The sequence below is a fragment of the Naegleria lovaniensis genome (genome assembly GCF_003324165.1).
Source record: "Naegleria lovaniensis strain ATCC 30569 chromosome Unknown tig019, whole genome shotgun sequence".
Classification (NCBI taxonomy): Eukaryota; Heterolobosea; class Eutetramitea; order Acrasida; family Naegleriidae; genus Naegleria; species Naegleria lovaniensis.
In genome coordinates this window covers 641,057-668,384 of record NW_025407840.1, presented here as the reverse complement: position 1 = coordinate 668,384, position 27,328 = coordinate 641,057, and the positions used below count along the sequence as shown (strand labels likewise).

The window sequence follows — 27,328 nt, the reverse complement described above, 5'->3', positions numbered from 1 at the left end:
TCCTCGAATGCTTCAAGAAGTAGCATGCGCCAGTAGTCTGGTGTTTGTGATGCTCCACCATCGGTTTGGGTTTTTGGTTGGATAACAGGTTCAGAAATTGGCTGTTGTGAATGACGATTCACACTAACAGATGGAGATGTAGTTTTCTTCTTGCTAGCTAGTTTGTGTCTGACAAGAGCAACTTTCTTTGTTGGAGTTTTTGTTGGATGAGTTGGAGAATTCGACAATGTAGAATTGTTGTCTGATAATAACACATATTTCATGTATTGACTCTCGTCTGAATTGTTATCTTGATGTACGATGTCTTGATGTTGAGAGGCCATTATGATGATGAGGACAATGAGCAATGATAGAGCAAAACGGTTGGTGAAGAAAGTCACTAAGCAAAGCAATGAGAGACGAAGCTCGAGTATGCAGAAAATTTTTTGAGCATAAAAATTTTTGAGAATGCTCAACCAAACTCATTTATTGTTTACAATCGAAACATTCCTGCCCTTCACTACGTTCAGAACAAATCACACCTGTCACCATTTGTTGAACTACTCAACCAACTTAGCTCACTATCCAATGATGTCGCTAGCACGAATGTACTACTCTTCAAAATCTATCGAATGAAATGCTTGGATCAAGCTCAACATCAAAGATGACGAAAACCCCGACCATGCACGAAAGGTCTACTTTAAGCGAATACAGTTCAATAATTACCCTTAATTTGAGGATGAAAGTCATATCAACACATAGATATACCTCCATCCCCGACGATTTCATAAAAATTAAAAATCCCATCATTAAGCATGTCGAAAAATTAAGATTACAAGTCAAGGCGGTCACCTAACCAAACCCTATATCAATTTGAGATACAGCTGATCAGTATTTATTGAAAAAGAGCTATATTTCATATTTTCGCTGGACCTCTCTATCATTTTGAACTTGGAATTTTTGAGTCCAAAATATTTTTAAAAAAAATTTCCAAGTACTCAAAAACCTTGTGTTCCAATTTCATTGCTTCTCTCTGGTTTTACAGTTTGAAATACCAGTCCGATAATAAATAATCATCCTCTCTTCATTTACAACATTAAATTTTTTTTTGGGCCAATTTACCTTCAAAATTCAGAGTGAAATAACTCAACAACCACTTCACATCTCTTAGAAATTTCAACACCATTAGAAAGCAAATGAAAATTAGCCTAGGATTTGAGTATATCTCGTCCTCACCAGTTAACTTCGGACCGTGGACAGGACTTATTGAAATCAAAATTTTTTTTTGATAGTAAAGTCGTTAAAATGGCTCAAAAAAAAGAGTAGGTGGAGCCAAACCAAACCCAAGATTTTGCAAAGATGCTAGCTTCATCCTCAACAAGAGATGTAAACAATGGCACCCCAGCATTTAATCACACAAACGGGAGTAACAGTACTACAAATTCCACCTTCATATGGAGTGATGATATTAATGTAAAGATTGGTTTGTATGTGGGATCAAGAGGAATTTCTAATTTTATGAGTCTTCTGAGCAGTAGTGTGGTCAGGGTTGTAGGGTTTTCTCTCGTTGCGACACTCACAGATTTGTTGTTGCATTGACTACTATACAAGTTCAAGTTTCAAGAAAACAAGAAGAATTGTCATGGTGTTGCTTTACTTGGTCATTGTGTTAGCTGGAGTGGTTCACGTGGCTTTGATAGTCACATTTATTGTTTTGTTCAACGGATTGGTTGTTTTTCAGGGAACATGGACATACCCACTTTTTGTTAACGTATTAGTAGTTTTTGAGTCCATTGGACTGGGTGGTTATGTTATTGTGGTCATTGTTACACCCATCATCAAAACAATATTATTTAGACTGATCAAACAGGACGAAAACAAATTTATTGAAGGGAAATAAACTTGTCTGCCACACCTTCATAAAAAACTATTTTGGTTGGAGATGCTGTTTTCTTGCGCATTTTCTCATAATTCAAATTGCTTTGGCGAAGAATCGTCAAATATTGAGGACATAAATTGTTCATAATGGCAAGTAATGATGGTTCATCATAACGGGAAGTATACAACTCTAAATGTTTCAAATGTTTCAAAGATGATCCTGAAGCAAGATTTTTCATAAAGTTATTGTATTGGAAGAGTCCATATTCTATGCTTAAATATGTCAATTTTGGAAAATTTGAAACAGACAAATATGCAGCGTCCATTCCATCAAACGCTCTAATTTCGGGTGAAGCGGCGGGCCGTAAACATGAAAATATTAGAGTTTTCAAATTGATGAGGTTACCATGGCACAGATACCGCAATTCTTCACATGAGACGGCAGAGCCAAGAGTAAGTGATTTCAGAAGGTTCATACTTGAAATATGTTTGATGCTTTCCGTATCAACATTCGTTCTTTCTAATCGTAAATCCGTCAAATTTGGTAATTGAGAGATGTGATACATGCAACCTGGTCCCAACTTGGTGTTATTCAATTTCAAAAAAGTTAGGTTTTGAAATGTGTCACAAAATTGTTGAATAGTATGTTCAGAGATTTCAGAGGTTTCTGAACCATAATTGCAGAAATGTTTCAAATTGTTGGGCTCAATATTACACAACTCAATAAAACCGTCATTATCCACGCTTATCTCAAGGTGAGTCAAATTTTGCAAGGATGACAAGTATTTGCATGTTGAGCTACTTATCATATGATAAGGGTTGTCTAAACATAGTTTTTCAATTGAAGTAATTTTGTTAATATACAACAGGCAATTGTCATCAAACGGTCTCGTACATGAAACAAATGTTAATTCTTTCCATGAAATTCCACTGTTTAACACGTTCATTATTCCTTCTTTAGATAAAAAATGGCTATTTGAGGTAAAACTGCAAAGTATTGGAAACTTTGTGGGGTCAATTGGTGAAACATGATTAACCAAGCAATATTTTTCTAGTTTTTTTAGTGCCCTCATGACATCAACAAATTCCAGTTTTTTCAAATTTCTCAATTTGTTGGAGTTCAATATATACTCAGCTCCTTCGCTTCCAATATTATCACCAATGGTGAGGTGTGTCAGATTTTTCAATTTTGAGTTGGAAATAATTTGTCCTGCTCTTTTGTCAATATTAGTTCCAATCAATGTTAATTCTGTTAGATTATCCAATCTATTGCATATGATTCTCAACTGTTCAATCTTCACATCAACATCTATCAATTTCAAACTGGTGAGTGGTGAAATATGTCTGGAAGGAATATCTTTGGTAATGATATTGGTTGATTGTAATGTCAAAGATTCAATCTTTTTCGAATTGAACAATCTTTTAAACATTGGTCGTTGAAATGTTACATTTTCTTTAAATTTTCTCCCAATATGTCCGTCAAAGGAGAACTCTGAAAATATTTCATTCAAGTCGCCTTTTGTCAACCCACTTATTTGTGTCTCGGTCAGAGATTGAAACATGAGGTTTGAGGCATTATATTGAACAGAGATACACTGGACACCTTTCACTTTGGTTGATTTGACAATTCTTCTCCATTCCGAACAAACACCAGCAAATGAAATGAGAGTTTTTGCATCAAAATATGGAATTATTTGATCAGAAATTACGTCTTCACTCAATTTCAAAAGAAACGATGAGTACACCATTTCATCACCAATTTTGATGATTGTTGTGTTGTGCTTTGTGTTGATTAAATCTTGTTCATCATTAACACCAACAAAACAACGGTGAAAGAACTTTCTCATTTTTTGCTCTTGTGTGCCATGAATCTATTTTTCGTTATCAAATATCAAGCATTGCAGGGGGTAACAGCATGGAGAAAAATATTCAGCAACGGAACTATCACCACAATAGCAGGAACTTGTCAAGAAGAGTGGAGATAATGGATTAGCTATTCACGCAAAGTTGTCATTTCCTCACGGTATAGATGTATCATCAAAAGGAGAAATTTTTATTACAGAGTACGGGAATAATCGTGTGAGAAAAATTGATGCAAATGGTATCATCACTACAGTTGCAGGAAACGGTAAAAGTGGCTACAGTGGAGATGGAGGGAATGCATTATCAACCGCTCTTAAAGGCTTTCTGTGACATTTAAACATAGTGATGTACAGCCTATAATTAACGACTGTTATTACTCTTCTGGGAATATTGGATTCAGTTTAATGTCTACAGATGGAGATGCTGGTGTTGTTGTTTTTTTCTCCAATCATAATTTACCATCACTGTCACCCATTGTGAACTTACAAAAGAAATTTTATTCTGTTCCTGTTAATTCTGTCAAAGGAGAAATTGTGATTACAGTCGCAAATGGAAATAAGAAGAGTGCTTGTCAAGTAGTGATAGTTGATTACACACAGGATGTCAAAGATTTTTGGAGGCAATTAGATTTTTCAAACTTTCCAGAGTCATTTTATAAGGCTATTGGGATTGATTTATCTTCTTCTCCAGGAGTTAAACAGATGATTAGTTATGTTTTAGCTGGATTTACTTGTTTGACATTATTTTTAACAATTATTATTGTTGTTGGTTTAGTATGGTTGTGCTATTCATCTTCCAAAGGCAAGACAAAAAAAGATTAATCCTATGGAAAACGTAATACATGATTATTCGTGAAATCATATCGTACATCCATAAATTTCAGAAATTTGGTCGATAGTAAAAATTAGTAAATGATTGCCTACCGCTCAGATTGACTTATTTCATTCGATTGATTTCGGACTGCATCAATAATTTCCTCTGCTGGAATTTTCAAATATATTGAACCGTGATATCCCTCACTTGCCACAAGCATGTATTATTACATTTTTTCCTTGCATGTAACCCGACGGAAAAGGGATTCCTCAACCAATCCCATTCCTTCATAAAAAACTTTGGCCTTTTTAATGGAAAATCCTTTGCTAATTCTGAAAACTGGACTCATCGACCCAAGCACTTTCACTATCCACGATTCAAGCTTTTTGCTCAACTGGGGCGTGAACAGTTGCTGTTTCGATATGTCTGGATTTAGGCCTCATGTACGTAATATCCATTTACCAGGAAATACTTAGAATGTATGTATTTTGCCATCACTGAAATAGAGTGGAAGGATAAGATAAATTTAAATAAGTAGCCACAACCAGCTCTCCATTTGCCACTCAAGACGGTGTAGATATTAACCTTGAACGAGTATTTCTAAATTACTTTTCTAATTTCAAAGGAGAAGTGGTTGCTTGGGATGGAAGTACTGCAAGATCGGTACGAGGTAATTCTAAGAGGACATGGGAGCACGACGAGGTTGAAGATTTTCATCGACTGGAGTCAGCGGAACGACTCCAAATAACAAACTTGGATTCATTGGTCGAGGAGTTGAGGCGTGCCAAGCAATACCCCTAATGAAATGGGATAACGATGTTCATGACACCTTCATTTCCAATTCTATTGCTACTGAGATCCAAAGAAGTCAGATTCTTCAAGAATTCGCTTGTGGCAATATATTTGACACCTTCATTGCCAATTCTATTGCTACTGAGATTCAAAGAAGTCAAATTCTTCAACGATTCACTTGTGCCAATATATTTGACACCTTCATTGCCAATTCTGTTGCTACTGAGATTCAAAGAAGTCAAATTTTTCGAACAGTCAGCCAGTGGGACACAAGTTAAGGGTTAATTGTTACTGCGCGATGGCTCCTAGCAACAAGACATACGCAAATCGAGATTGGATGAAATTATCAATTTCATATCTTTAAGGATCCAAAGAAGCCAATTCCTTCAACCATTCACTTGTCTTAATATATTTGACACCTTCATTGCTAAGGTGATTGGAGAACAGATTCAAAGACGTTAAATTCCTCAAACATTCACTATTAGCGACGTGTTTCACACCTTCAATCTCAATGTTATTATGTCCTAGATTCAAAGAAGTTAAATTCTTCAAAGATTCACTATTAGCAATATATTTGACACCTTCATTGCCAATGTTATTGTAGCACAGATTCAAAGAAGTCAAACTCTTTAAACTTGTAGTAATATATTTGACACCTTCATTGCCAATATCATTATAATACAGATTCAAAGAAGTCAAATTCTTCAAACCTTCACTCGTAGTGATGTGTTTGACTCCTTCATTGCCAATTTGATTGTACCTCAGATCCAAAGAAGTTAATCTCGTCAAAGATTCACTATTGGCAATATATTTGACTCCTTTATTGCCAAGTAGATTGGCGAACAGATTCAAAGAAACCAAATTCTTCAAATATCCACTCGCAGAAATATATTTTACACATTCACTACCAATTTGATTGTTTTCCAGGTTCAAAGAAGTCAAATTCTTCAAACATTGACAATTAGTTAAAAGTTTGATTTGTTTACGAACTTGTTTGGAGCTATTTAGTTCGTATGATAATGAGAGAGGAATTTGAAATGATACTTGTCTCCATTGTTTTGAAATTTTCATACAAACTTGAATAATAAACAATGATTCAAGAAAATGAAGAATTTCAAAAATAATATCATCAATGAATGGTCTGTTGGAATTTGTTGGAGAGAAATCATCTGTTTCAGCACTGTCATTGATAGTTGTTGATGGTGAACATGTTGATTCAACAGATAGAGAAGGGATTTTTCTCATGTTAACGGTACAAGTATTTGTTGGAGTGAAGACAATTTTTTTTTAAATCGAAGCCGAAGTCCGTTGTGAACTTGCAACAATGCGAACCATATCAACCTCTTGTATTTCAGCCAGCAAATTTTGTGAACAATATTGTTTGGGATTGATTTACAACAGAAACCTTGATAAACTTGATTTTGCTTTCAAATGGATGAATCTTGGAAGAGTTCGAGACAATCTTCACATCTTAGTTTTTGACATTCTCCAAAAGTTGGATTCCAATACGCGTCATGATAATTTTAACATTTTCTAATTCTGTGAATGCATGAATCTTGTTGCATTAGAGATTTGAATTCTATGAATATGACACTATATTTCTTCTAAAGGATTACCCAAGTCCAACACACAAGAACTCAGAAAGGAATATATTGCATTGGAGCCAGGTGTTTGTTGCTTCATGTATGGGTATGACAACGTTGACGTTGGAGGTTGCTACTCATGGAGAATGCCTTAATCTTTTCCCTTTCTATTAAGCAGGATCAACTCTTTTCTCCATTCTCACTTTTGAAATAACCAAACTTGAGTTGACATCCATTCGAAGACGTTGATAGGAAGCATTTCTGTCTACAGGCAACTTGTCCAATACTCAGCCAACTCTGTTAACTGTTGATCATCAGAAAATGTATTTTTCAATGGCTCGAGGCATATTAGCAGTCAATTTGGCTCTGTGAAAGTATGCAACTTCATTAGAAAGCAGTTCTAAACCACCAATCTTTGCAATTTCAACTATTTCTCTATGGTCCTAGCGCAGTCATCTCCTTCTCCTTTGAGCGTCATTCCGAATTTTCAACAGTTCAAGCACAAAATATTCATGATCATTCATTTGTTTTACTCAAAAGCCACCAATATTTCAACGTTGCAACACCAAAAAACGGGAGGACAGAAATTACAGTTTCGCACCTCTCCACAATTTCTGTATACCAAGTTAGAAAGGATCTGGACAAAATATTCAATGAAACGTTTTCGTGATTTCGCTATTCTCATAGAAATAATTATTTCAACCTCATTTCCTTGATATCCTTATCACTCAACCACACCACTAGTTGTTTCTTTAGAGCCGTGTATACTGACCAATAGACTGTAAAAAGAAAATAATAAGCAATTATAAACACTAAATGCATGACAGGCGCCAATGTGTTTTGATAATAATCCAATAAAGTTCCATATGGAAGTTATTGTGAACTCCGTTTTCTCGCAATCCAATTACGAACAGCAAGTAACATGGACAAAACATTCCAACCAGGAAAATGTGCCAAAATTTGAGATAGAAATCAGAATTGAAAGTTTCAATCATGGACATGATCCATGTAAAGGTGTGCACAGAGAGATTGTTAAAAGTTCCCAAATTGGAAGGATTGCTAGAGGTTGGAGCAAGCACGAGCCAAAATCCTAATGAAACCACTGTAGATGTCACAAGATTCAACTCGACAAGTATCCACAAGATATCACCATAAATATTCATAATTTTCAACAACCATTTTGGTAAAGCTCCATTGTCAAAATACGGAAATAAGGAACTCTTTCTTTGCAACGCTGCAACAATGACAAAACATAAATAAATGACATGCGTTAGAGTCACAAATGTCATAAAAACCACAAACACATTAAAACTATTATTGGTGAGATATTGTGTATATTTGAGCCAAGATTCACCAATTCCAACCGATCTCGATCCTACATAATAAGCCGTCGTTACTCCCAATGCTACGCAACACAATCTTAGAAATAAAATCCAAAAAGTAGATAACCAGCATGCAATATTATACAGTCGTATTTTCTTTTCACCTTCTTCATGTTTCCTATTCAGGTAACATCCAATTCTAAATATCACAATATGAAACCAAGTCGATTGAAACAATGCAAAACTTCCATTTTCATTAATGAATGCCAATGCATTGCGTTTTCCAAACGGAAGACTGAATACGAAATTTTTCCATGACGTTTTAGAGCATCCACATTGTGCATTGTTTTCTAAATTTGGTTCCGAGTTGGAATAGACTTGCTCACCATTATTCGTATGATGATGTTTGTTATATCTTCTCATCACACAAAAATAGTAAATAATTGGAATGAGTATTGAAAGACTTGTAGCAACGAAAAGAAATAAAACATTGAGAGCAATGGTTACTCCCCGTCCCGTATTGATTTGTTGTTGTGTCATGTTGGAAGTTTGTAAAACGGAATAGGGATTAAGTTTTTCGATATCTATGGTACCGTCATCATCATTCACGGCAGAGAACAAGCTCGGAAGGAGTGAATGGGCATAGGATACAACAGCGGGATGAGACTGTTGCTGATTGAATAAATTCCAAAGAGTTTGTTTCATTCGTAGTTAAGAGTTTTTGATGTGTGGTGAAAATCTTTGATGATGGAGTGAGAATTTGTTTTTGAAGGGACATGGATGAGTGCGACGTTGGGATGAACTAATTAAAATTCTCCGTTCACTTATGAGTGACAACCCAGCATGTTCGACTTAATTTATTTGAAAAGAATCCTCACATCATCAAAGATGGTTCTCTAGAGTAGGGTTATTGTTGAGGAGGGGAGTCGTGTGGCGAGAAATCTGCAGCATATAACTCTTGAATATCTTCACTATTAAGGAATGGCTCAAAGAATGATTCATCTTTCAGACTATCTTCGAGATTCATGTTTCCAGAATTGAGCGATTCCAAAAAGCTTTCGTTAATCAATTCCTGCAGTGGTTCATTACTACCATAAGAAGTGTTTGACACTACGGTAGTTAAGAAATCTTTGGTATTTCGTACTCCTGCAAATTCAGAAAAATCCATTTCTGAATCCGAAAAGTTGTTACTATTTTCAAGAGCTGTTTCATTAGTATTGATTGTGACGTTGTGACCTAGATCTGTAATGGATGGTTGTGTGGAGGGCAACGGATAAACATTTGTGGTAGCACGCATCTTCTCCAAGTCGCTCAATAAACCGCTCACGAAATTGTTGGGTGGATAATCATCAGAAAATGAGCTACACACTCTGGTCATGGCGCTCATAATGTGCTTTCTTTGGATAATGTCCTCCATCTCGTTCATCAGTGATTTATGGAAAAGAGATACTTTCTTATACCTTTTAGACAAAATATTAAGAGCTCTCAAATCCTTACTCAATATTTCATAGTAATCTATGGTTCCCAGTGTTGGCTCTCCTCCACTGACAGAAGGTACCATGCCAATTTCTGGATTTTGACGCTCTCCATTTTCAATGGCCTTTACAATGTGTAAATGTACTTTTGCAGCGGCTGCACAATGAGCTACAATTGGTGGTGGCACGAATACAAAGAGTTCTAATTCCGTTGCCAATGTAATCTTGAGTGCACATTCTTCAATTAACTCTTTTCCACGATTGACAGCACTGAGAATACCAATCTTAATACCGTTGGAAACAAATACTTGTCCCATGTCATAAATCTGAGTTGGGAATAATAGAACAGTGTGTTGACACCATTACAAAGCAGTGGCACATGATTGTTTGAACATCATTACATTTCAAATGTATGATAGTTATCATTCATTCGGTAGTTAATCATCGTTTTACATACCTTCAAGTTTTTGACCGTTCCAGATTTTATGATGTGTAATCGAACGACTTTTAGCAACGACTCTACAACATTAATCACAGCCATATAATTGTTGATCGTCAAGTCTTGCGCCAATAAAGTCTTCCATTCAGTTGGTAATGTAATTCCTAGAAGTTTTTCATAGACACCTGGCCACTCTTTTAACAGTTGCAAAACACCCTGGTCATTTTTAGCACAAATGTTTGCGAAGCTTCTAAGTCTTTTCAAATTTTTCTGATGTAGTGTCATGTGTTCTTCTTCTTCTTGTGAAAGTTCATCAAAGTAAAAATTGAGAGAGTTCAGATAATATTTAGCGGTTTTAAGACGACCACAGCCCGCTTCATAAATACTCAAATAAGCAAATGCACATGCAACATAAAAGTTGGAATGTTCGTCAAAGATTTTGGAGAGAGCGTCACGTGCCTTCTTTCCAGTTTCTTCAGCCAAATCCACTAGACCAACTCTTTGCTCACAAACTGCCTTAATACACAAAAATAGTACGTAAACTTCTTTCTTGTTTGGCATGACTTCCGTTTCATTGAAGTTGGTAATAATCTCTTCATCTTCATCACGTGCAGAATTGGAACTTGTCCTAGTCGACAAGTAACTTTCAAACTCCTTTCTTTCAATGACAATCATATGTTCAGTAAACACGTTATAATAAATATCCAACACTTTTCTCTTGTCCAAATGTTTTTCAGGTTGATTTCTTGTTGCACCTTGTGCATATGGGGTTGATTCTGCCTGTACAATATTTGTTAAGAGCTTATTGGTGCTTGAGTGATTGTTTGTGGTAAAAAGAGTAACATCCAGGTCTTCGTATGATGGTTCTGTAGTTTGATCTTGTTTGTTGTTTTGAGTGCTGGTACCAGTATTCTCGTTTTTGTCTTGCTTTTCTGCGGTGGTGGTGACAGGTTGTCCTTTTGGTTTAGCAATCCTGCCTTTCTTTCTTGGAATTTTATATTCACAGGTAACTCCTCGTGAAAGACATTTGGAGCAAGCAGGGTACTACGTACGTATAATTCAAAAATGTAAAAAAAGTACAATGGTGAATGTATGCAATGACGTACCTTTTTGTCACATCGTTTGTGAAGCCGCCGACATGGAACACATGCAATAGGATGAAACCCTGGGGATGTATTTTCTTCATAATGTTCCGAGTGACGTCCCTCAGCATCTTCATCTTCCGATGAGTGATGGTCTTTCTTTTTGGAGGATGTCTTCTTCTTCTTCTTTTTCTCTGTTTGACTTGTTGACTTGTTACTACTGGCAGGTGAATCATTGGTAGATGTTGATGTAGCATTGCTAGTGCCATTTGTGGTCAATCTCATAGATGATGATGATGAGGATGAAGATGAAGGAGTGGTGACTGCGGAGGAGGTGTTATTCGGATCCAAACCACTTTGAGCAGTACTGCTCGGAGCAAAACCAAATTGTTGATCGAATTGTTCCAAATATCTCGACAAGCTATCGGCAAGAGGAGTGGAAGTATTGGGGAGAGAGGAGAGAAAATTTCTCTGAGGAGAAGTAGACAGGGCAAGGAAGGAATTGGAAGAAAAGGATGAGAGTGGTGTGTTGGTAGTATTCTTGTTGTTGATATTGGTGGTAGGAGATGTAGTGGTATTGGAAATTCTTCCACTACCGTCGTTCATGGAAATGTTGAAATTATTGTTCACGTAGTTAAAGCCATTATTGTTGTTATTACTTGTGGAAGGAAAACTAGTATTACTATGGCTTGAAGATGATGAATCACTGCTCGAAGGTAGAGCATGATGATGATTCATATCACTTGGACTACCGGAGTTACACCACTCGAAGCTTGATTCCATAACGAATGAAAGGAGGGCTCATGATTGAGTAGTTGAGTAAAGTATTGCTCTAGAAGTGTTGCTTGATGCTCTTGTTGTAGTTGTTTGTTTTCATGAAAATGCTGTGCTTGTTGTTGCTGCTGTGGTAACGGCTGATGATGATTCATAAAACTTTGTTTTTCATAGGGATTTTGACGGAGCCCGTGCGATTGTTCTTGCTGACTTCTCTGGAAAGCAGATAACGGAAACAAGTCATCAAAGCGTTTGGACCAATTGGTTTGGTTGCTGTTGTTGTGAGAAGAAGGTTGTTTAGGCATGATTGGTTGTTATTGGAAAAGGATGAGAGTGTGTACTAATAGGAAAATAGTTTGGTAGATGATTTGTTCGTTCTTGGAACCTAATCGGATGGCAATGCTGTGAGTGATGGGAAGACTCGACAGCAAGCAAATGGAGGAGGAGTGATTCTTTTTTTGTTGGATAGTCTTGCTTTTTGAATTGGAGAAGAACGAGATAACAGCAAGCGTCTAAATTCGGCAACAGAGGAGAGAATTTGGCTGAAAGTAATGTTTACGTCTTGGAAAGGTTTGTTTAAACTTAAAGCTTATGCATGCAGGACGAAAGAATATTCGTAAAACAAGTTGCATGTAATGTTTGTTCACCACCAAAAAGGACGGAATACCAAAACAGAACGTGGGAAACGGTGTGAACAAAGTGAGTGTGCCCAGACAAACAATTTTCCGTTTGTTGTTGCTCACAACAGTAAGAACTCTTTTTTTTCTTTTTTATTTCAACAAATTCACTGTTTTGAGGCTTTCCAAACGATACCAGGGATAGTGCGTGCTCTCTCAATGTAGGGATAAACAACCTCGTGAACAGATTGAAGTGGTCATCATCCCCTGATTATTTACCAATTCCAGCTGATTGACGAACTGTGAGGACATCCTTGAGGAGAATTTGATTGAATATTAATAGGCATATCGCAAAGGCATTGCCGTTGAGATGAGGATTATGGAATAACCAAACACGTATTCAACAACGTGGTGCAGGAAATGGTCTCTTGTGCGTCCATTGAGCTCTAAAGAATCATTGTATTCATTCTGAATTTTACTAAATTTGAGCCAGTGTTTCCGATGAATACATCAACAATAGTGAGAAATGTGCGTTGATATGATTAGCAAATGTACGCTTGATTGAATCGGAAAGCAGGTGAAGATTGTTGCTTGCCAGTGCTCTTTCCAAGATGGTTTTGGTTTGGAAATTAGAAGACACGTATTTCAACCAATCAATTTTGATGAAAATCACGTGTATTCAATCATTACGAGAAGGATTTTACATGAATATCTACAATTATTGAGAGAACTCTTGTATAAACTCTGTTCACCGCAACGACAATCAAGGTTTTCTCACAAAACGTCAGTTCAACCGACCGATGCCTTAATGATTGTAATCGAAGAACTCCTTCCAATTTAAAAAAATGGTCAACTGGAAAACATTGGGAGGTTCTGTCGTCGTCTTGTCGGTGGCTGCCGATTACATTCTCACAAAACATATTTACAAAATTGATAAATTATATGAAGAATATGAACACAGGGATGGAGACAGTAAAACCATCTTCATGAAAGGAAACAATGAACGAATTCATGGATTACTGCAATCCTTTGAATCCAAGTTCGGAGAGAAATTGGTTTTTCAAGATCACTATTCAACAATCATTGAATTACCTCCCAAAGTCAAAGCCAACACTGACTCTCCAAAGTTAACAGCTCAACCGAATGAAATATTGTTGACAGATTCAAATCATTCCGAAATGTCGTCATCATCACTACAAATCAAAAACTATGGCAACAACAACATTGTGGACGTTTCTCATTTAGCTCTATCCTTCTTTACATCTTATTTATTTTATTTGGAGAGTCGAATGCTGAAAATTGGAGAACCTTCATATGGAAATACGGAACCAGATGAAATCAACAAGGTGAAATTTCAAGTAGGTGATCATGTCTCCATTTTCAAAGTCATTGAACGAACCGATAGTGAAATATTGATGAGAACACCACTTGGAACTCTGGAATGGTTTAAAATTTCAAAACCTCAACAAGATGACAACAAAATTCAAATCAACTTTGGAAGTGGTGTGTTGAAGAATGAGCGCTTAGCGAAGAATCCTCTATTTCGAGTGTCCATGCCGTTGCATAACTTGTTTTCGAAATACTTGGTCATGCAAACAAAGACGAATTTGGAGAGGATTATTAAACAAATGAATCACAACAACATTGGCGATGATTGACTCAACCAGATTCAAATTTACTTGCATCCATCATTTAACTGCATTTAACATACCTCAAAGGGAATTCATAAAAAGGAGGACGTTCATTGGTACAACACAACAATAAAATATTTTTCATTCCCATAATTTCTGAAATGGAGGTTAACGAGTTATGAGCAGCACAGGTTGCAAGTAATTCTTTGATTGCCTGAATGATGATACATCTATACAACCCAAGCCTTCTGAAGAAAATGTGAAGAGCTTTCAAATATCATGCACTACCCTCTGACGTTTGGTCTTGTTATCTTGATTTGTGTCATTTGAATCAAACAAGAAGTATTAACAAAAAGGTTTTTGTTAACGTTTTTTTGCTGTGACGTTTCAACTCCTTGCAACGGTAACTGTGTGTCAAGTTCCAAAAAATTGCAGCAGGATGTTTACCTTTGAGTTATTAATAATTTGTAAATTGTTTAAAACAATCACTCGAAACCTGTAGTAGTAATATCACCAAATTTGCTGGTACAACATTCACATCATGACCGAATTATTCAATAGTTACGAGTCCGATCTCGAAAAACTACTTTCTCAAATTGCCATCCAAGTACAATCATCATCGGAAGGATCGACTTCTTCCGAGCTGAAGAATATCAATACAGCTAAAAATCTCATCAAACAAATGAATATCGAGATACAAAGCATCACTAATGTAAAACAAAAAGGAGAATTGAAAACAAAAGTTAATCATTACAAGCAACAAGTTGAAAAATTGGAACAAGAATTGAAAAAATCAAATTTATTGTCTGGCTCCTCGTCGTTCAATGGGAAGACCGATCATCATGCAATGGATATTTCTTCCACGAGTGGGGATGACCACAAACAACGAATGCTAAACTCGACACAAATTTTGAAAAATTCCTCAAAAACGTTAGAGATGGCAGATAAAGTATTGAACGAAACAGAGCAAATTGCTCAAGAATCAGCAGCAACGGTTCGACAACATTCAGAGAAAATCAAACAAATACAAGACAAAATGTACGATCTAGAGTCTGAAGTGAGACAAGGAAGAAAAACTGTGGATAGAATGTCGAGACCTGCCATTGTAAATTTATTCATGAAATAATGAAAAGGGTTATTTTGCAACAGCTGTGAATACGTTATCCTACAGGTATATGTGGTAAATTGTGCAATTCTTAAAAAAGATGACAAATCCATACGAATGCATTACATTTCATTGTACTGTTGGATTACCTAGGCTGATTAAAGCAACAATTTCTCCAGAGTTGAGATAATGTTATCAAAATTTGGTCTCTCACTCGCCGATCCAGCCCAACAATCTTGCATCAATCTCAATAATTTGTCAAATATGGATAGTTCTTGCTCATTGTCACAATACAAGTCACGAACGAGCGGAATTGTAGGTCTCTTGTTTTGGTTGGCAACAGCCATTAATATCATTTCATTGCCGTCGTTAGTATCCTCCTCTTCCACATACGCAACTTTGGAAAATAACAACTCATACATGAGAATTCCTATATTATCATAAATTCGAGTTTGTGTTGATTGGATCATAAGAAATGATGTGTAAATATTGTTCAAAAAAGATACCATCCAAATCAAGGGTTGAGTTAAAAAAGTAACCCAATTACTTTGAGTTTCAACAATGACCTACCAAATGAATACACGTCACACTTTTCAGAGCATTCTCCACTTCGTAAAATTTCAGGACTAATGGCACGTAACGTTCCCAATGGACAATCCAGCACCAATAAATCCGTAGTTTTAAATTGAGCAAGTCCAAAATCTGTTAATTTCACATGACTTGGTTTTCCATTCTGGCCAATATTCATTAAAATATTTTCCAACTTTAAATCCAAATGTAAAATAGGAGGTTTCATGTCATGCAAATAAAACATTCCTTTCGAAATACATAACAAAATCTCAACCTTTTCTCTTACACTCAAATGCTTCTTATTTTCAATCAAAAATTCCCACAAACTGCAATCCATCTTTTCCATGACTATATACAGTTTTGAATTTTCCGAGTCATAAGCATAGGCATGATGTGGAATGCAATAACTATTCGAAATATTCATAATGAGATCGAGATGATTTGCGAGTGTTCTTGTCATGTATGGATGTGAAATGACCTTAATGGCCACTTGCGACTTTTTCCATCGTCCAGAATAAACTCTTCCCTCTCCTCCTTTTCCAACAAAATTTCCCAATTCAATACTATCGAGTGAAGTACATCGTAGTCGAGAGGATAAATTTTCTAATGGATGAAATTCAGAGTCTTGTTGTTGATTCACTAATGATTCTCCACCTCGAAAACTTTGTGTAATGTTTCGAAACATTTGTTGCTTGGTAAGGGTTGAGAACATGGGATGTTGTTGTGTTCCAAAAGATGAAAGTGCCACTCCTTGTTGCGGATTTTTTTTACCAATGTCTGTTGAAGAGATTTCTGAATAATCTAATTTTTCAATTTCCACAAATCTGTGTGTTGAACATTCATTGTCATTGAAACAAGTGGTAAGCAGAAAATTTGAAAAAATTCTGATACACACCCATCGTCCAAGTCTTTCATGGTATAATCTTCATTTTTCTCTCCAGGTTTATAACTTGAATGATTGTATTTTGTCGGTTGTAGGGCTTTCTTCATACTAGCGACCATTCATTGTTCAAGCAATACGTTTGAATTTAACGTTATTTTAGAAATCCACAGAACTAGCGACTCATCACACTTACAACTCTAAAAAAGAAGGTTTCATGGAATTAAGGTAATCAAATGTTTCTCCAGTTTTTTTACCATAATTACACATATCGATAGCTCGTTTTCCTTCTTCCTATATCATTTTTCAACATTCATTTCATGTGCGAAAATTCATAACACTACTCACATTGACCATCTGATCGTTGGCTCCATTTTCAATTAGAATTTTCACAATTTCTACATGATCAATCCAACATGCCCAATGCAACGCAGTCTTTGTGAATATTCAAAATCAAGTAGTGAATTGCAATATTACATGGATCTTAAATACTTTTCAAAATTGAAAACTCACATATTTGGCCCACTGTTGGCATAACAAAACATTTTTTCACATTCTTTCGAAAATTCGTACATTAAAACTACAACATACATCTACATGATCGATCATGGAAACGGTTCGGTCTCGGAAATCCGTGAATAACATTCGAACGATTTTAGTGGCTCCACTCCGAACTGCAACCATTAATAACGTCCTTGACTGTCAGAGTATAACGATGTGCGTTATTAGGGTTTATCGTTGTTCATATATATGCGCATAGAATCTTACATTTTCAAATTCATATTTAAACAATTCTCTTCCTTCGTTGGTAAGGAGTAAATTCCGACAGGCTTCGACATTGTCTTCATCGCATGCTTGTTGAAATTGTGTTGTGATGACTTGTCCCATTTTTTTATGTTGTGATAAACACCTATTTGGCAGAGGATTTATTTCCGTCTTTGGAACTCTTTTTTGTGGTTTTTGGCTTTGGTGGTGGAGGATCATGAATGTCTGTATTCGAGAGACAGGTTTTTAGAAAATCGTCGTATCGAATCATCTTGGTTTCAGGGTCCGTGAATTGTTGAATTATTTCCTGAACTTCCTCCGGAGTCATCAAATCACTTTCACCCAAATTTAATAAAATGTTTTTCAGTTCTTCAGGTTCGATGGTTCCCTGGAAATTTGATGTATCAAAGGTTTCAAAAGCGTCTAGAATTTTGAAATGATCGTCTTGGTTTGGAAGCGAGGCTAATTGCATGATTTTGAGGAATTCGTCCAAAGTTAATTGTCCTCTTTGTGTCACTTCTTCAGCGTTTGGAAGTACACTTAAATAAATAGGTAAATCTTTCTCTTTCGGATTTTTCATTAGAGCCCTCATTAAAATAATGAGATCTGATAAAAGTACATGATTTTTCAAAATTGTTATTTGAGGTTGTGGAGGGGTTGGTGGAGTTTCTGGTTGTGGCGAAGTAGATTTCTTCGCGTCTTTTGAATTTGTTTTTTTAGGATCTGGTTTTTTGGCTTTGGCATCCTTTCCATCTTTCTTGGTTTTGCCATCATCTGCATCTGCTGCAGGGGCTTTTCCTGGTTTTATCGTCTTTTTTGCTTCATACAGTTTAAAGGCCTCCGTATATCGTTTGATCGTTTCGGGGCTTAGTTCCTCTCCCTTTCCAAAACCCAAGGATGATTGTTTTCCGCCCATGACGGAAGCACTTGTACTGGGTCTTGAATTTGCATTGCTGGAGGATGGAGGCACTCTTGATGATGCTGTTGTTGATTCCAATTGAGAAGGATCTAAAATTGCCGATGCATCCAAACCATTCATGGATGAATTTTGAATAGCGCTCACATTGAGATCATCCATTGCAACCGATGCATTCAAAGGGATGTCCCCACCATGACTCGGAGTGGGTGTACGAGGTTCTTCAGCAGCAGATAACATGGTTTGAGGTTTTTTTTATAAAACAAATGTTGTAGTGGTTTTAGGCGGGTGGTACAACGATGATTTTTTTTACATTTCGTTAGTCACAGTTGAAAGCAACGTGTGACAAGTGGAGTCAACAATTTCCTTTACACAACTTGTTGCTTCAAACTGGATATCTACACGAACGGTCACTGGATCACATATTCATGTTTGTAATCAATGGAGAAATGCACGGCAATTTCCATACTTGTTTTCATTACAGGAGCTTGTGAATAGCAACATGAAAACAATTATTGGTTAATGGTCTTACAAAATTCAAACAAAAATTAATAACGAGTGTCATTTCATTGCCTTCTTGGATTCACTAAGAGTCACGATTTAAAATTCTAACAGGTCAACCTTTGACGTTGAATCCCAATTTTATGACCCATGGAACGACTGATAATCAAACGGTGGGAACTATATCCTTCTTTTCTGAGGTGGGAGGAATTATTTTCACCTGTCACTGACCACACATGAAGAATTCGAACTTCACCACGCCCTGTATCATGAATTGAATTTTCACATTGATCCATCTTGGATACTGAAAAATGTTCTCGGACGTTGCATAATTACCATGATTCAACTCGATCCTCTTTCAAGAGGAGAATGTGAGGATTATTTCAACTATTATCCGTGAGTGATTGATACTCTCAAAGACGATCATTCCACAACAAATCTCGACTTGTATGAATTGAGAGAAATTTTAGTCTCGCTAATGGACTGTAAAGTGGTTGTAAAATCAATCTCATCAAAACCTTCCATTTACATTTAGAATTCTGAAAGAAACCTTTTCATTGAAATGGCATGCAGCGCAATGGACAGTTTCAATAATTAAGGGTTAGAGACTTTGCAACCGTTCAGTCGTAGCACGATTTCAATTCCCAGGAATTATCACGCTCAATCTCATATTGTCTTGAATAATTCCATGGAAGTGCAAGTACTAGTAGGTCACATTTTGAAAAAGGTCACTCCAAAAATTTGGTTCTTTGGATTCAATTAATTAGAGCGAAAAATCAAACCTGAATAACACCTCTAAAAGATGAAAAACACTATTCGCCACGTACAAGAGCTCAATTTTGAAACAAGACCTTAATATGGAAGTCAAATGTTTGTAAAAGATTAAAAGAATTAAATCGAGCTGAAAACTTATTTTGATACTCAATATTAGGTTGACAACAAACTGTAATGGTCTACAATTCTAATTCCAGTGGCACATTGGACGTTCCCATCGCAGCCATCACTCCATATTTAGTAATCCAATTTAGAAAAAAAACAATTTGAAATTAAATCCACTAAAAGCGTTTCGGCACTAATTACAATATCCCCTAAATGGTTGAAACGATCGTTCAGAAGCCTATCATCACATTTTCTTTTTTTCATTAAAGAACTCGTCCAGCACGCAGAAAACATTCTTTCTGTGGTTTGGAATTGATTTTTAGAGAGAGAGTCATAAAAAATTGCTACAACAACAGCCGCAACTCTTGGTAGCAACAACTGAATTCGTTGAGAACAGACATCAACAACAACAACAACTGAAAACCGTCACGTTTCATTCCACACCGTTGAATTTCGATCAGACGTCAACAACATATTGATTTCACAACTATTTCAAATTGTTATTGCTGCTTAATATTCTAAGAACGATGGATCCCATTCAATCAAGTTACAACTTTCTCGTAGATCACTCCTCCACGAGTATGGTTCAACAACAGGACCATTCGAGTCCGACCACAAGTTTTTCCAATTCCGTCTCGACTTCTCATCAAGCTTCTTCGTATGTTTCCTCAAGTCTTCAGAACTCTGTTTCATCCTCAGGGAATTCATCCACTGCTGCTTCTGGTACTAACAGTGCCAAATTCAACTTTGTCGACATGACCAAAGACGTTGAATTCAAAACTCGCCACAAGGGTGATAAATCTCTCAAAGTGAACAAACAATTTCGATACAATAAGAGATTTCAAAACAACTTTTTCATATTCAAAGCAGGACAGAATGAAAAGCAACAAGTACCTCCACCTTCCTCGTCGATGTATGGAACAGAGAGCTATCTATCAATGGATTCGAATCCGATATATCCGAATCAAGCATTTCAAGCTCATCCATTGTCTGTTCCATATCCTTCGGATTGGAATAACAACACTTCAGGAGTGCCGAGAGTGAATGGTCGATTTGTAAAACAACCAAGACAGGTCCATTCGGCATCTGCCACTCCAACCGTCATGGTCAATACCTTCAATGAATCTCTATTGACCAACACGGGTTCTCATACTGGACCAAGCACGTTGACTTCATTCCTTTCTCAACCGCCGAATAACCAAACAACCACACATTCGACCTTAAACGCCTTAGCTCCCTCGAATGTGATGCTGTCCAACGCTGGTCAGGCCCAAGGTTCGAATCCTGCCGGTGGTCCATTCCTCTTTCTCGACGAAGAACTATTGGCCACACAACTCCATCAACAACAACAACAAGCCTTATTGAATTCTGCATTGGCTTCTGTTGGCACGACTCAATCCTCGAGTACCAGCACCAACAACAACAACAACACTCATGGAGGGAGTATGGTCGATCCATTCCTTTTATCGAAAGAAGGAATTTCCAATCTTGCAGTTGCACTCTCTTCACAGAGTCAACAAAATGTTCCATCCGTGAGTGTCTATCCGAATGGACCAATTATTGTGACAAATTCGAATGGTCAAACTCAATTTTACACATTGACCACTCCTACGGATTCTTCAACCATTCTCTCACAACAACCTTCCAATGCAAACAATTCATCTTCAACGACAGGAGCTCACACTCGATTGAGTCATTCACAAAGTTTTCCTCAAGAATTGTTTTCGAGTGCTTTGGCCACTCTCCAAAAACAGCAATTAGAACAAGGTTATGTGAACAAGACGAGTCATGAGTTTTATGTGACAACTACTTCGAATGACATTCCAGTGGGTCAAGATCCTCATACAACAACGAATTCGGGGAATATTCTTGCTCAGACAACAGAAACACATGATATGTCCACCATGGAAGAAGATCAATGGTTTTCAGGAGTATCGAATAGTAAATCTGGAAAGAGAAAACGAAAACTGAATCGATCTTCTCCTAATACCTTATTTGGTTTTGGAACTTCGTCGTCTAGCAGTAGTGAAAACAGTGGATTGAATTCTCAAAGCTCGAGTATTGAAAATTCTCAAAATAATTCTCCAAACACATTGATGGTATCCACGAATACACATCAAATGAATGATGAAGAGGAAGAACATGATGATCCAGAAGAGGAAGAGAATGAGGTGGAAGAAACCATGAATCCAAAACACAATTCAAGAAAGGACAAGACACTTCCTCATGGACAAGACGAAGTCGCGTTTCATAACCAGCGTCATCATCACCATCATAAGGATCCAAGAACAAGCAATGTGAATCTTCTCGATTCTAGATTTGTTCACATGTCAACACTCAATGATGATATTTTCAATCCTAATGAAAATGTAACAACAAGTGGTGGTGAACAACATTCGACAGTAGATCATTCCTTGATTCATGCAACAACTGGGAAACCAATCTCGATCGTCCATGTTCAACACCATCCAAAAATGTCCACTTCAAGTTCGCCTCATTTAGCAAAGAATTCACAATTTCCCACAAACCATGGAACTCTAGAAAATAATCATGTCATGTCCACAGATTTAACACCTCCCACTAGTGGACCCATAGAAGATGAATTGGATTCGTTTCTCAATTCCATTCATCAGTCGAATCAGTTTTAAGTCGTTGTTGTTGAATTGTGTTTCAAAAAGTTTCAAAGTAAGATTAAACTCCTTTCATCCTTGTATTCTATAAAGTAACGATCGATATTTGTTCGTTGGTACATTCCAAATCTAGACATTTAGAGACAGCTCAATACTGCCATCTCATTCTAAAGACTTTCAGTATTTTACGTTGAGTCATGCTTTGAAACATGCTTCTCAATACAAGATTTACTTTACAGAGATGCACGACAGAAAAACGGAAAAAATTATGGGGACTGCGGAGAATCGAACCCCGGACCTCCTGCACCCTAAGCAGGTATCATACCACTAGACTACAGTCCCAACTACATCTTCTACAGGTTTGGTGGCCTGGCAAAGACAACATTTCTATACTTCCAACAAAACACCCCCTCTCAATTTTTTTGTGTTGCAGCATCAAGGTACAATTCACATTGACGACGCAACGAAAGAAATAGAGGAGAATACTACGCGTAAAACATTCCATGTTGACTCTCACACTTCATTTATTATTCATGATCAACACCTTCTTCATCATCTTCATGTTCCATAGATGCTTCTCCTCCCTGAACGAGCTGCTCAGAGCCAGCACCTACCATCATGGCGTCGTCATCCTCTTCGTGAGCTCCAGCTTCATTCGATTCAGTTCCATGTGGAACATCACTACTGGAACCAACAGATTCTTGTTGTTTTCTCTTCTTTGGAGGTCTTCCTCTACCTCTCTTTTGACCAGAGACAACAATTTCACCATTCAAATATTTGAGAATACTGTTACAGAGATCATTCTTTTTCACACCCACATATTTAATGCCCTTCGATTGACAAAAGGCAATTAATTCTTGAACCAAATACTTGTCTCTTAGATCTTCAAAGGAAATTCCTTTTTCAATTTGAGGTCTCTCACCTTCAGTGTTGATTACTCTCTTTCTTCCTCTCTTTTTGTAACTCTTAGAATTTGGAGAACTCAAATCTCCATCATAGGAAGAACCAATTGGAGAGCTAAAGGATGGTGAAGGACTTCCATACTCATCATCAGAAGTAACATCCGTCATGGCTGCAGCTTTCTTTGAGTGTTCAAACAAGTGTGGTTTCTTGGAGTGTTCAAAAAAGTGTGGTTTCTTCTTTTTCAATCTCACTATTAAATCTTCAGCCACGTGAGGATATTCATCCACAAGAATGACCTCAGCGAGCATTTCCTTAGTTGGAGAAGCATCAAATACCTGTTTCTTTTGATCATATTTTGAAGCTTCTGCTGCTTCTTTGAGAACACTCTTTTTACATTTGCATAAAACTTCCTTAGCACCATAGAGAAATATCTCTTCGAGAATGGCATCCACCAAGTTGGAATGTGTCGTATCAAATTCTTCAATTTCCAATGCCTGTAAAAAGAGTATGAGTGTGGAATCTTGAAGATTATCCAGTAAAGTCTCAGCATTCAATTTTTCGAAAAGTAATTTAAAGTTTGCTCTCAAACCTGATTTTTTCAATGTGTGAACAGTTTTAGCTGTTAGAGCAAAGTCAGGATCAATTTCCTTATGAGATGCTTTTTCCAACTCACGAATAGCTCCATCATAATGAAGTAAATCCTTCAATGCCGTTCTCATATCTTCTCGATCGAGTTCAGTTAGAAAATGTTTCACACTGACACTCACTGCCTTCTTTCCAAGTTCAAATATTAAAAACTCCTTTCGATGTTCATCCGTGAGAGTTTTGCCCTTCTTCAAGACAGGATCTGTATTCGTCAAATTATTCTTAGCAGCAATGTGTTGAATGGTCTTGAATGGCATTCTTTGTAACGTCAATTGAAAGTTATTGACAATATCTTTTGGAAAGTAATCATATTCATATTTGAGTGAATCATTGTCATAATCTGATTTGAGAGTATTCATAACCAAATACAAATCATCACTGTTACTTGCAGATGAAGATATCAAGCTTGCAGGTGTTGAAATTTGAGAAGCATGTCCAATTTGATTTCCAAGTTGCATGGCAGCTTCTTCCTCTTCCTCAGAAGACAGAAATGAAACTGTTCCTCCTCTTGAGGCAGTCGACGTTTGCTGTTGAGGAGTTGAGCTTGCACCTGAAGAAGCTGCATTTCCAATCAGGTAATCTAATTCATCAACCATGGTGTTGATATCTTCAGGTTTGATGGTTGCAGTAGAGGAGGCTTGAGTTGCATTTCCAATTTGGGAATCAAAGGTTGTTGTTGCTGACATGGGATTACCAATCATAGAAGTACCTGAAAGATGGTTATTATTATTCGACAATTGTTGTTTCGTTTCTCCCTTAAACTTGTGCTTTTTTGGAAGATCTTGATAAACGACTTGTTGTGGGTTTAGGGCAGTTGTTGTTTCTTCGGGAGTCATAGGAAGAGAGAAACAGAAAATTCACTCTTATATGGTCTTGTTGAACCTTTCAAAGTAAGGAACACAAGTTGCAACACGGGACGGAGAGAAATCACTTACCTTTTTGTTGTTGTGTTCTCGAGGGGAATATAAAGTGGAACTCTGTTCATATATCATTGGAATGATCCATGATTTGGTATCGAGTCCATGCATTGTAGTATTGTCGATCCATTCGTTTTCATTGATCATCACGAATTTCATAAATTTAAAAAATATTAAATATTTAAATCATCACGAATAAAATTATTTTAATAATTTTTAAAATGATATGATCCAACGAAGACACACACCATTAGGATCATCATGGTCGACCTCGCATCAAGTACTTACGGTTTGAACACCACAACACTTGAACAACTTGGTTGAGCGGATAACCAACAATTTCGTAAAAATATTTTTTTAAAAAAATATGGAATTGCGTGTTTACAATAAACCAACGCAAACTTCTTAAAAAAATTCACAATATGAAATTGTTGAAGAAAATTCTTAGGCCTGGAATGGTCTTGTTGGCAGTTGCAGTTGTGTGTTCGATGGCTTCTCTCATCTTTGTTGTATTAACTGGAGTATTTTTTGGAATTTCTGTCAAGTATGTTTCAATAATCACTCATCGGAATCGATCTATTGAAATCAAAACAACAACATTCTGAAATTTTCAATAATGGGCATAACACTTCCATACAACATTCATTTCCGACTGATCGTCATGGTTTTACAACAATTCTCCTATGTATTTAATTTCAATTATTATTTTCCATTCATGTTCAGTTCCGATGCAGAAAGTTATTCCGTACCAACGAATTGTACAGTCATTTCACCTCTGGTACAATGTGAACAGTCTTATGGAAAAAGGAAAACGAAATATTGTTCAGCAATTGTTTGCCTTAATAATGTCATCAAGAATTCCACGTCAACTGTCAACACATTGCATTCACTCAACACTCCACAATCAACCATGATCAACCAACAAAAATCTTGTCCTCAATCTAACACTCGAACAACCTTTCGCTTTGAAGATTCCACAATATTTTACACTTATTCAGAAGGATTTGAAACTACTTGTTTTGTAAATCCAAAAGATCGACTTTGGGTCTCTTATGAAATTTACACACCAGCTTCTTCGCATTGGAAAATTATTGGAATTATTAGTGCTATTGGAAGTATTATTTGCGGAGTGTGTGCAATCATAATGTTTTATCGATTTTACCAAGATCGAAAAACCTTAATGGCATCATCGGAAGAATTTGCACATTCGGATGAGAGGAGACGAAGAGTTGACGAACAATACTATGCAGAGGATGAATTGCAAGAGGAATAGATCAAAATACTAGTGGTTGAGGTTATCATGACTGGTTTTTGAATGGTTTTACAGCAGCTCATTATTTGAAATTTGCAGATTACAGCATTTGTGTGAAAATGCCAAATGTCATAAAGATTTTTTCAATTTAAAAAAAAAATGTCTCAAACACCTCGAAACATGTCGTCTTCGTTTCGAACGACTCCATCAGCCTCCCATCGAAAAATCGAAAACACTCCGATTGAATTCTATCACACTCTCGACATGGTCAACACTTTTTGCATTCAAACCATCAATTTATTAAATAATTTTTCACTTCAATGTGAACGAAAACTCAATCAAGCACAACACGATCTGGTTCGAATCGAAATTACACTCTCCCTTCTCGAAAGTAAATTAAAATCCATTGATGGCATGGAAGCTAAAATGAAAGAATTTGAAAATAATCCTTCGAACCTTCTTTCCACAACAACAACAACAACAACAAATACATCAACAGCAGCAGCAGGACCTGTCGATACGTCATCATCATCGTTTGGTGGAAATGTTCCTCCTCCACCTCCTCCGACAACAACAACAACAACAGGAAATATTCCTCCTCCACCTCCAGGATTTGGTTCTCCTCAAAACACACAAGGTTATGTCCCACCTCCTCCTCCAATGACCTCCAATGGAACAGCAGTAGCTGCAGCTTCTTTGGTTCCTCCACTTCCTGTGACAGGTGTCAGCAATCATACAGAACATTTACCTTCGTTGGCTCGTGATGCCGTCGACCAGCAGGTTGAAAATTCCTCCTCAAACATTCCAACATGCGAACAAGATCCTCGTCTCGCTCGATATTTCCGATTATTGTATAAAGTTGGAGTACCAAGAGTGCAATTGGAAAGAGACATGATTCGTGATGGTTTCGATCCGAGTGTTTTGGATACACCACAAGCACCCTCTCCGTTGGGACCTTACAAGGAAGAGAATTCAGAAGAGGAAGAGGAAATTGGAGGCGATGCAGCTGCAGCATCTAGTGAGGAGGAAGAGGAATAACAATGTTTCGATCGAAAAGGACGATTGGTTCGACTTTTTTGTTGTCCAATAAATAGCTGATCTTTATTGAATCCATAAT

The 27,328-nt window shown here is 36.8% G+C and overlaps 14 protein-coding genes across 14 annotated transcripts in view; 6 read left to right on the top strand and 8 right to left on the bottom strand.

The window, feature by feature from the left end:
- C9374_003546 (uncharacterized protein) overlaps positions 1-323 on the bottom strand; it is a gene marked incomplete at both ends in the record, with an annotated part of 3,751 nt that extends 3,428 nt beyond the window's left edge. The window contains one exon of the mRNA XM_044693086.1: positions 1-323. This exon is cut by the window's left edge and continues 21 nt beyond it. Within this exon, the coding sequence (XP_044549724.1) occupies positions 1-323 (323 nt within the window).
- Positions 324-1,862: 1,539 nt separating this feature from the next.
- Positions 1,863-3,704, bottom strand: C9374_003545 (uncharacterized protein; the record flags this gene model as incomplete). The annotated part of the gene is made up of 1 exon (XM_044693085.1): positions 1,863-3,704. The coding sequence occupies one exon, from the start codon at positions 3,702-3,704 to the stop codon at positions 1,863-1,865; it is 1,842 nt and encodes a 613-aa protein (XP_044549723.1).
- Positions 3,705-4,124: 420 nt separating this feature from the next.
- On the top strand, positions 4,125-4,541 carry C9374_003544 (uncharacterized protein; the record flags this gene model as incomplete). The annotated part of the gene is made up of 1 exon (XM_044693084.1): positions 4,125-4,541. One exon carries the CDS (start codon positions 4,125-4,127, stop codon positions 4,539-4,541), a length of 417 nt encoding a protein of 138 aa, XP_044549722.1.
- Positions 4,542-5,685: 1,144 nt separating this feature from the next.
- C9374_003543 (uncharacterized protein) lies at positions 5,686-6,570 on the bottom strand (the record flags this gene model as incomplete). The annotated part of the gene is made up of 1 exon (XM_044693083.1): positions 5,686-6,570. The coding sequence occupies one exon, from the start codon at positions 6,568-6,570 to the stop codon at positions 5,686-5,688; it is 885 nt and encodes a 294-aa protein (XP_044549721.1).
- Positions 6,571-7,720: 1,150 nt separating this feature from the next.
- C9374_003542 (uncharacterized protein) lies at positions 7,721-8,935 on the bottom strand (the record flags this gene model as incomplete). The annotated part of the gene is made up of 1 exon (XM_044693082.1): positions 7,721-8,935. The coding sequence occupies one exon, from the start codon at positions 8,933-8,935 to the stop codon at positions 7,721-7,723; it is 1,215 nt and encodes a 404-aa protein (XP_044549720.1).
- Positions 8,936-9,137: 202 nt separating this feature from the next.
- On the bottom strand, positions 9,138-12,009 carry C9374_003541 (uncharacterized protein; the record flags this gene model as incomplete). Its single annotated transcript, XM_044693081.1, has 3 exons — positions 9,138-10,031; positions 10,163-11,188; positions 11,251-12,009. The coding sequence occupies 3 exons, from the start codon at positions 12,007-12,009 to the stop codon at positions 9,138-9,140; spliced, it is 2,679 nt and encodes an 892-aa protein (XP_044549719.1).
- A 1,453-nt stretch (positions 12,010-13,462) lies between these two features.
- On the top strand, positions 13,463-14,275 carry C9374_003540 (uncharacterized protein; the record flags this gene model as incomplete). The annotated part of the gene is made up of 1 exon (XM_044693080.1): positions 13,463-14,275. The coding sequence occupies one exon, from the start codon at positions 13,463-13,465 to the stop codon at positions 14,273-14,275; it is 813 nt and encodes a 270-aa protein (XP_044549718.1).
- Positions 14,276-14,789: 514 nt separating this feature from the next.
- C9374_003539 (uncharacterized protein) lies at positions 14,790-15,374 on the top strand (the record flags this gene model as incomplete). The annotated part of the gene is made up of 1 exon (XM_044693078.1): positions 14,790-15,374. The coding sequence occupies one exon, from the start codon at positions 14,790-14,792 to the stop codon at positions 15,372-15,374; it is 585 nt and encodes a 194-aa protein (XP_044549717.1).
- Positions 15,375-15,511: 137 nt separating this feature from the next.
- C9374_003538 (uncharacterized protein) lies at positions 15,512-17,691 on the bottom strand (the record flags this gene model as incomplete). Its single annotated transcript, XM_044693077.1, has 8 exons — positions 15,512-15,783; positions 15,924-16,747; positions 16,819-16,914; positions 17,000-17,097; positions 17,152-17,238; positions 17,317-17,328; positions 17,395-17,502; positions 17,572-17,691. 8 exons carry the CDS (start codon positions 17,689-17,691, stop codon positions 15,512-15,514), a joined length of 1,617 nt encoding a protein of 538 aa, XP_044549716.1.
- Positions 17,692-17,713: 22 nt separating this feature from the next.
- Positions 17,714-18,724, bottom strand: C9374_003537 (uncharacterized protein; the record flags this gene model as incomplete). Its single annotated transcript, XM_044693076.1, has 1 exon — positions 17,714-18,724. The coding sequence occupies one exon, from the start codon at positions 18,722-18,724 to the stop codon at positions 17,714-17,716; it is 1,011 nt and encodes a 336-aa protein (XP_044549715.1).
- A 1,721-nt stretch (positions 18,725-20,445) lies between these two features.
- C9374_003536 (uncharacterized protein) lies at positions 20,446-22,512 on the top strand (the record flags this gene model as incomplete). The annotated part of the gene is made up of 1 exon (XM_044693075.1): positions 21,985-22,512. The coding sequence occupies one exon, from the start codon at positions 21,985-21,987 to the stop codon at positions 22,510-22,512; it is 528 nt and encodes a 175-aa protein (XP_044549714.1).
- Positions 22,513-23,021: 509 nt separating this feature from the next.
- On the bottom strand, positions 23,022-24,878 carry C9374_003535 (uncharacterized protein; the record flags this gene model as incomplete). The annotated part of the gene is made up of 1 exon (XM_044693074.1): positions 23,022-24,878. One exon carries the CDS (start codon positions 24,876-24,878, stop codon positions 23,022-23,024), a length of 1,857 nt encoding a protein of 618 aa, XP_044549713.1.
- Positions 24,879-25,381: 503 nt separating this feature from the next.
- C9374_003534 (uncharacterized protein) lies at positions 25,382-26,232 on the top strand (the record flags this gene model as incomplete). Its single annotated transcript, XM_044693073.1, has 2 exons — positions 25,382-25,503; positions 25,683-26,232. 2 exons carry the CDS (start codon positions 25,382-25,384, stop codon positions 26,230-26,232), a joined length of 672 nt encoding a protein of 223 aa, XP_044549712.1.
- Positions 26,233-26,370: 138 nt separating this feature from the next.
- Positions 26,371-27,249, top strand: C9374_003533 (uncharacterized protein; the record flags this gene model as incomplete). The annotated part of the gene is made up of 1 exon (XM_044693072.1): positions 26,371-27,249. The coding sequence occupies one exon, from the start codon at positions 26,371-26,373 to the stop codon at positions 27,247-27,249; it is 879 nt and encodes a 292-aa protein (XP_044549711.1).
- Positions 27,250-27,328: the final 79 nt, after the last annotated feature.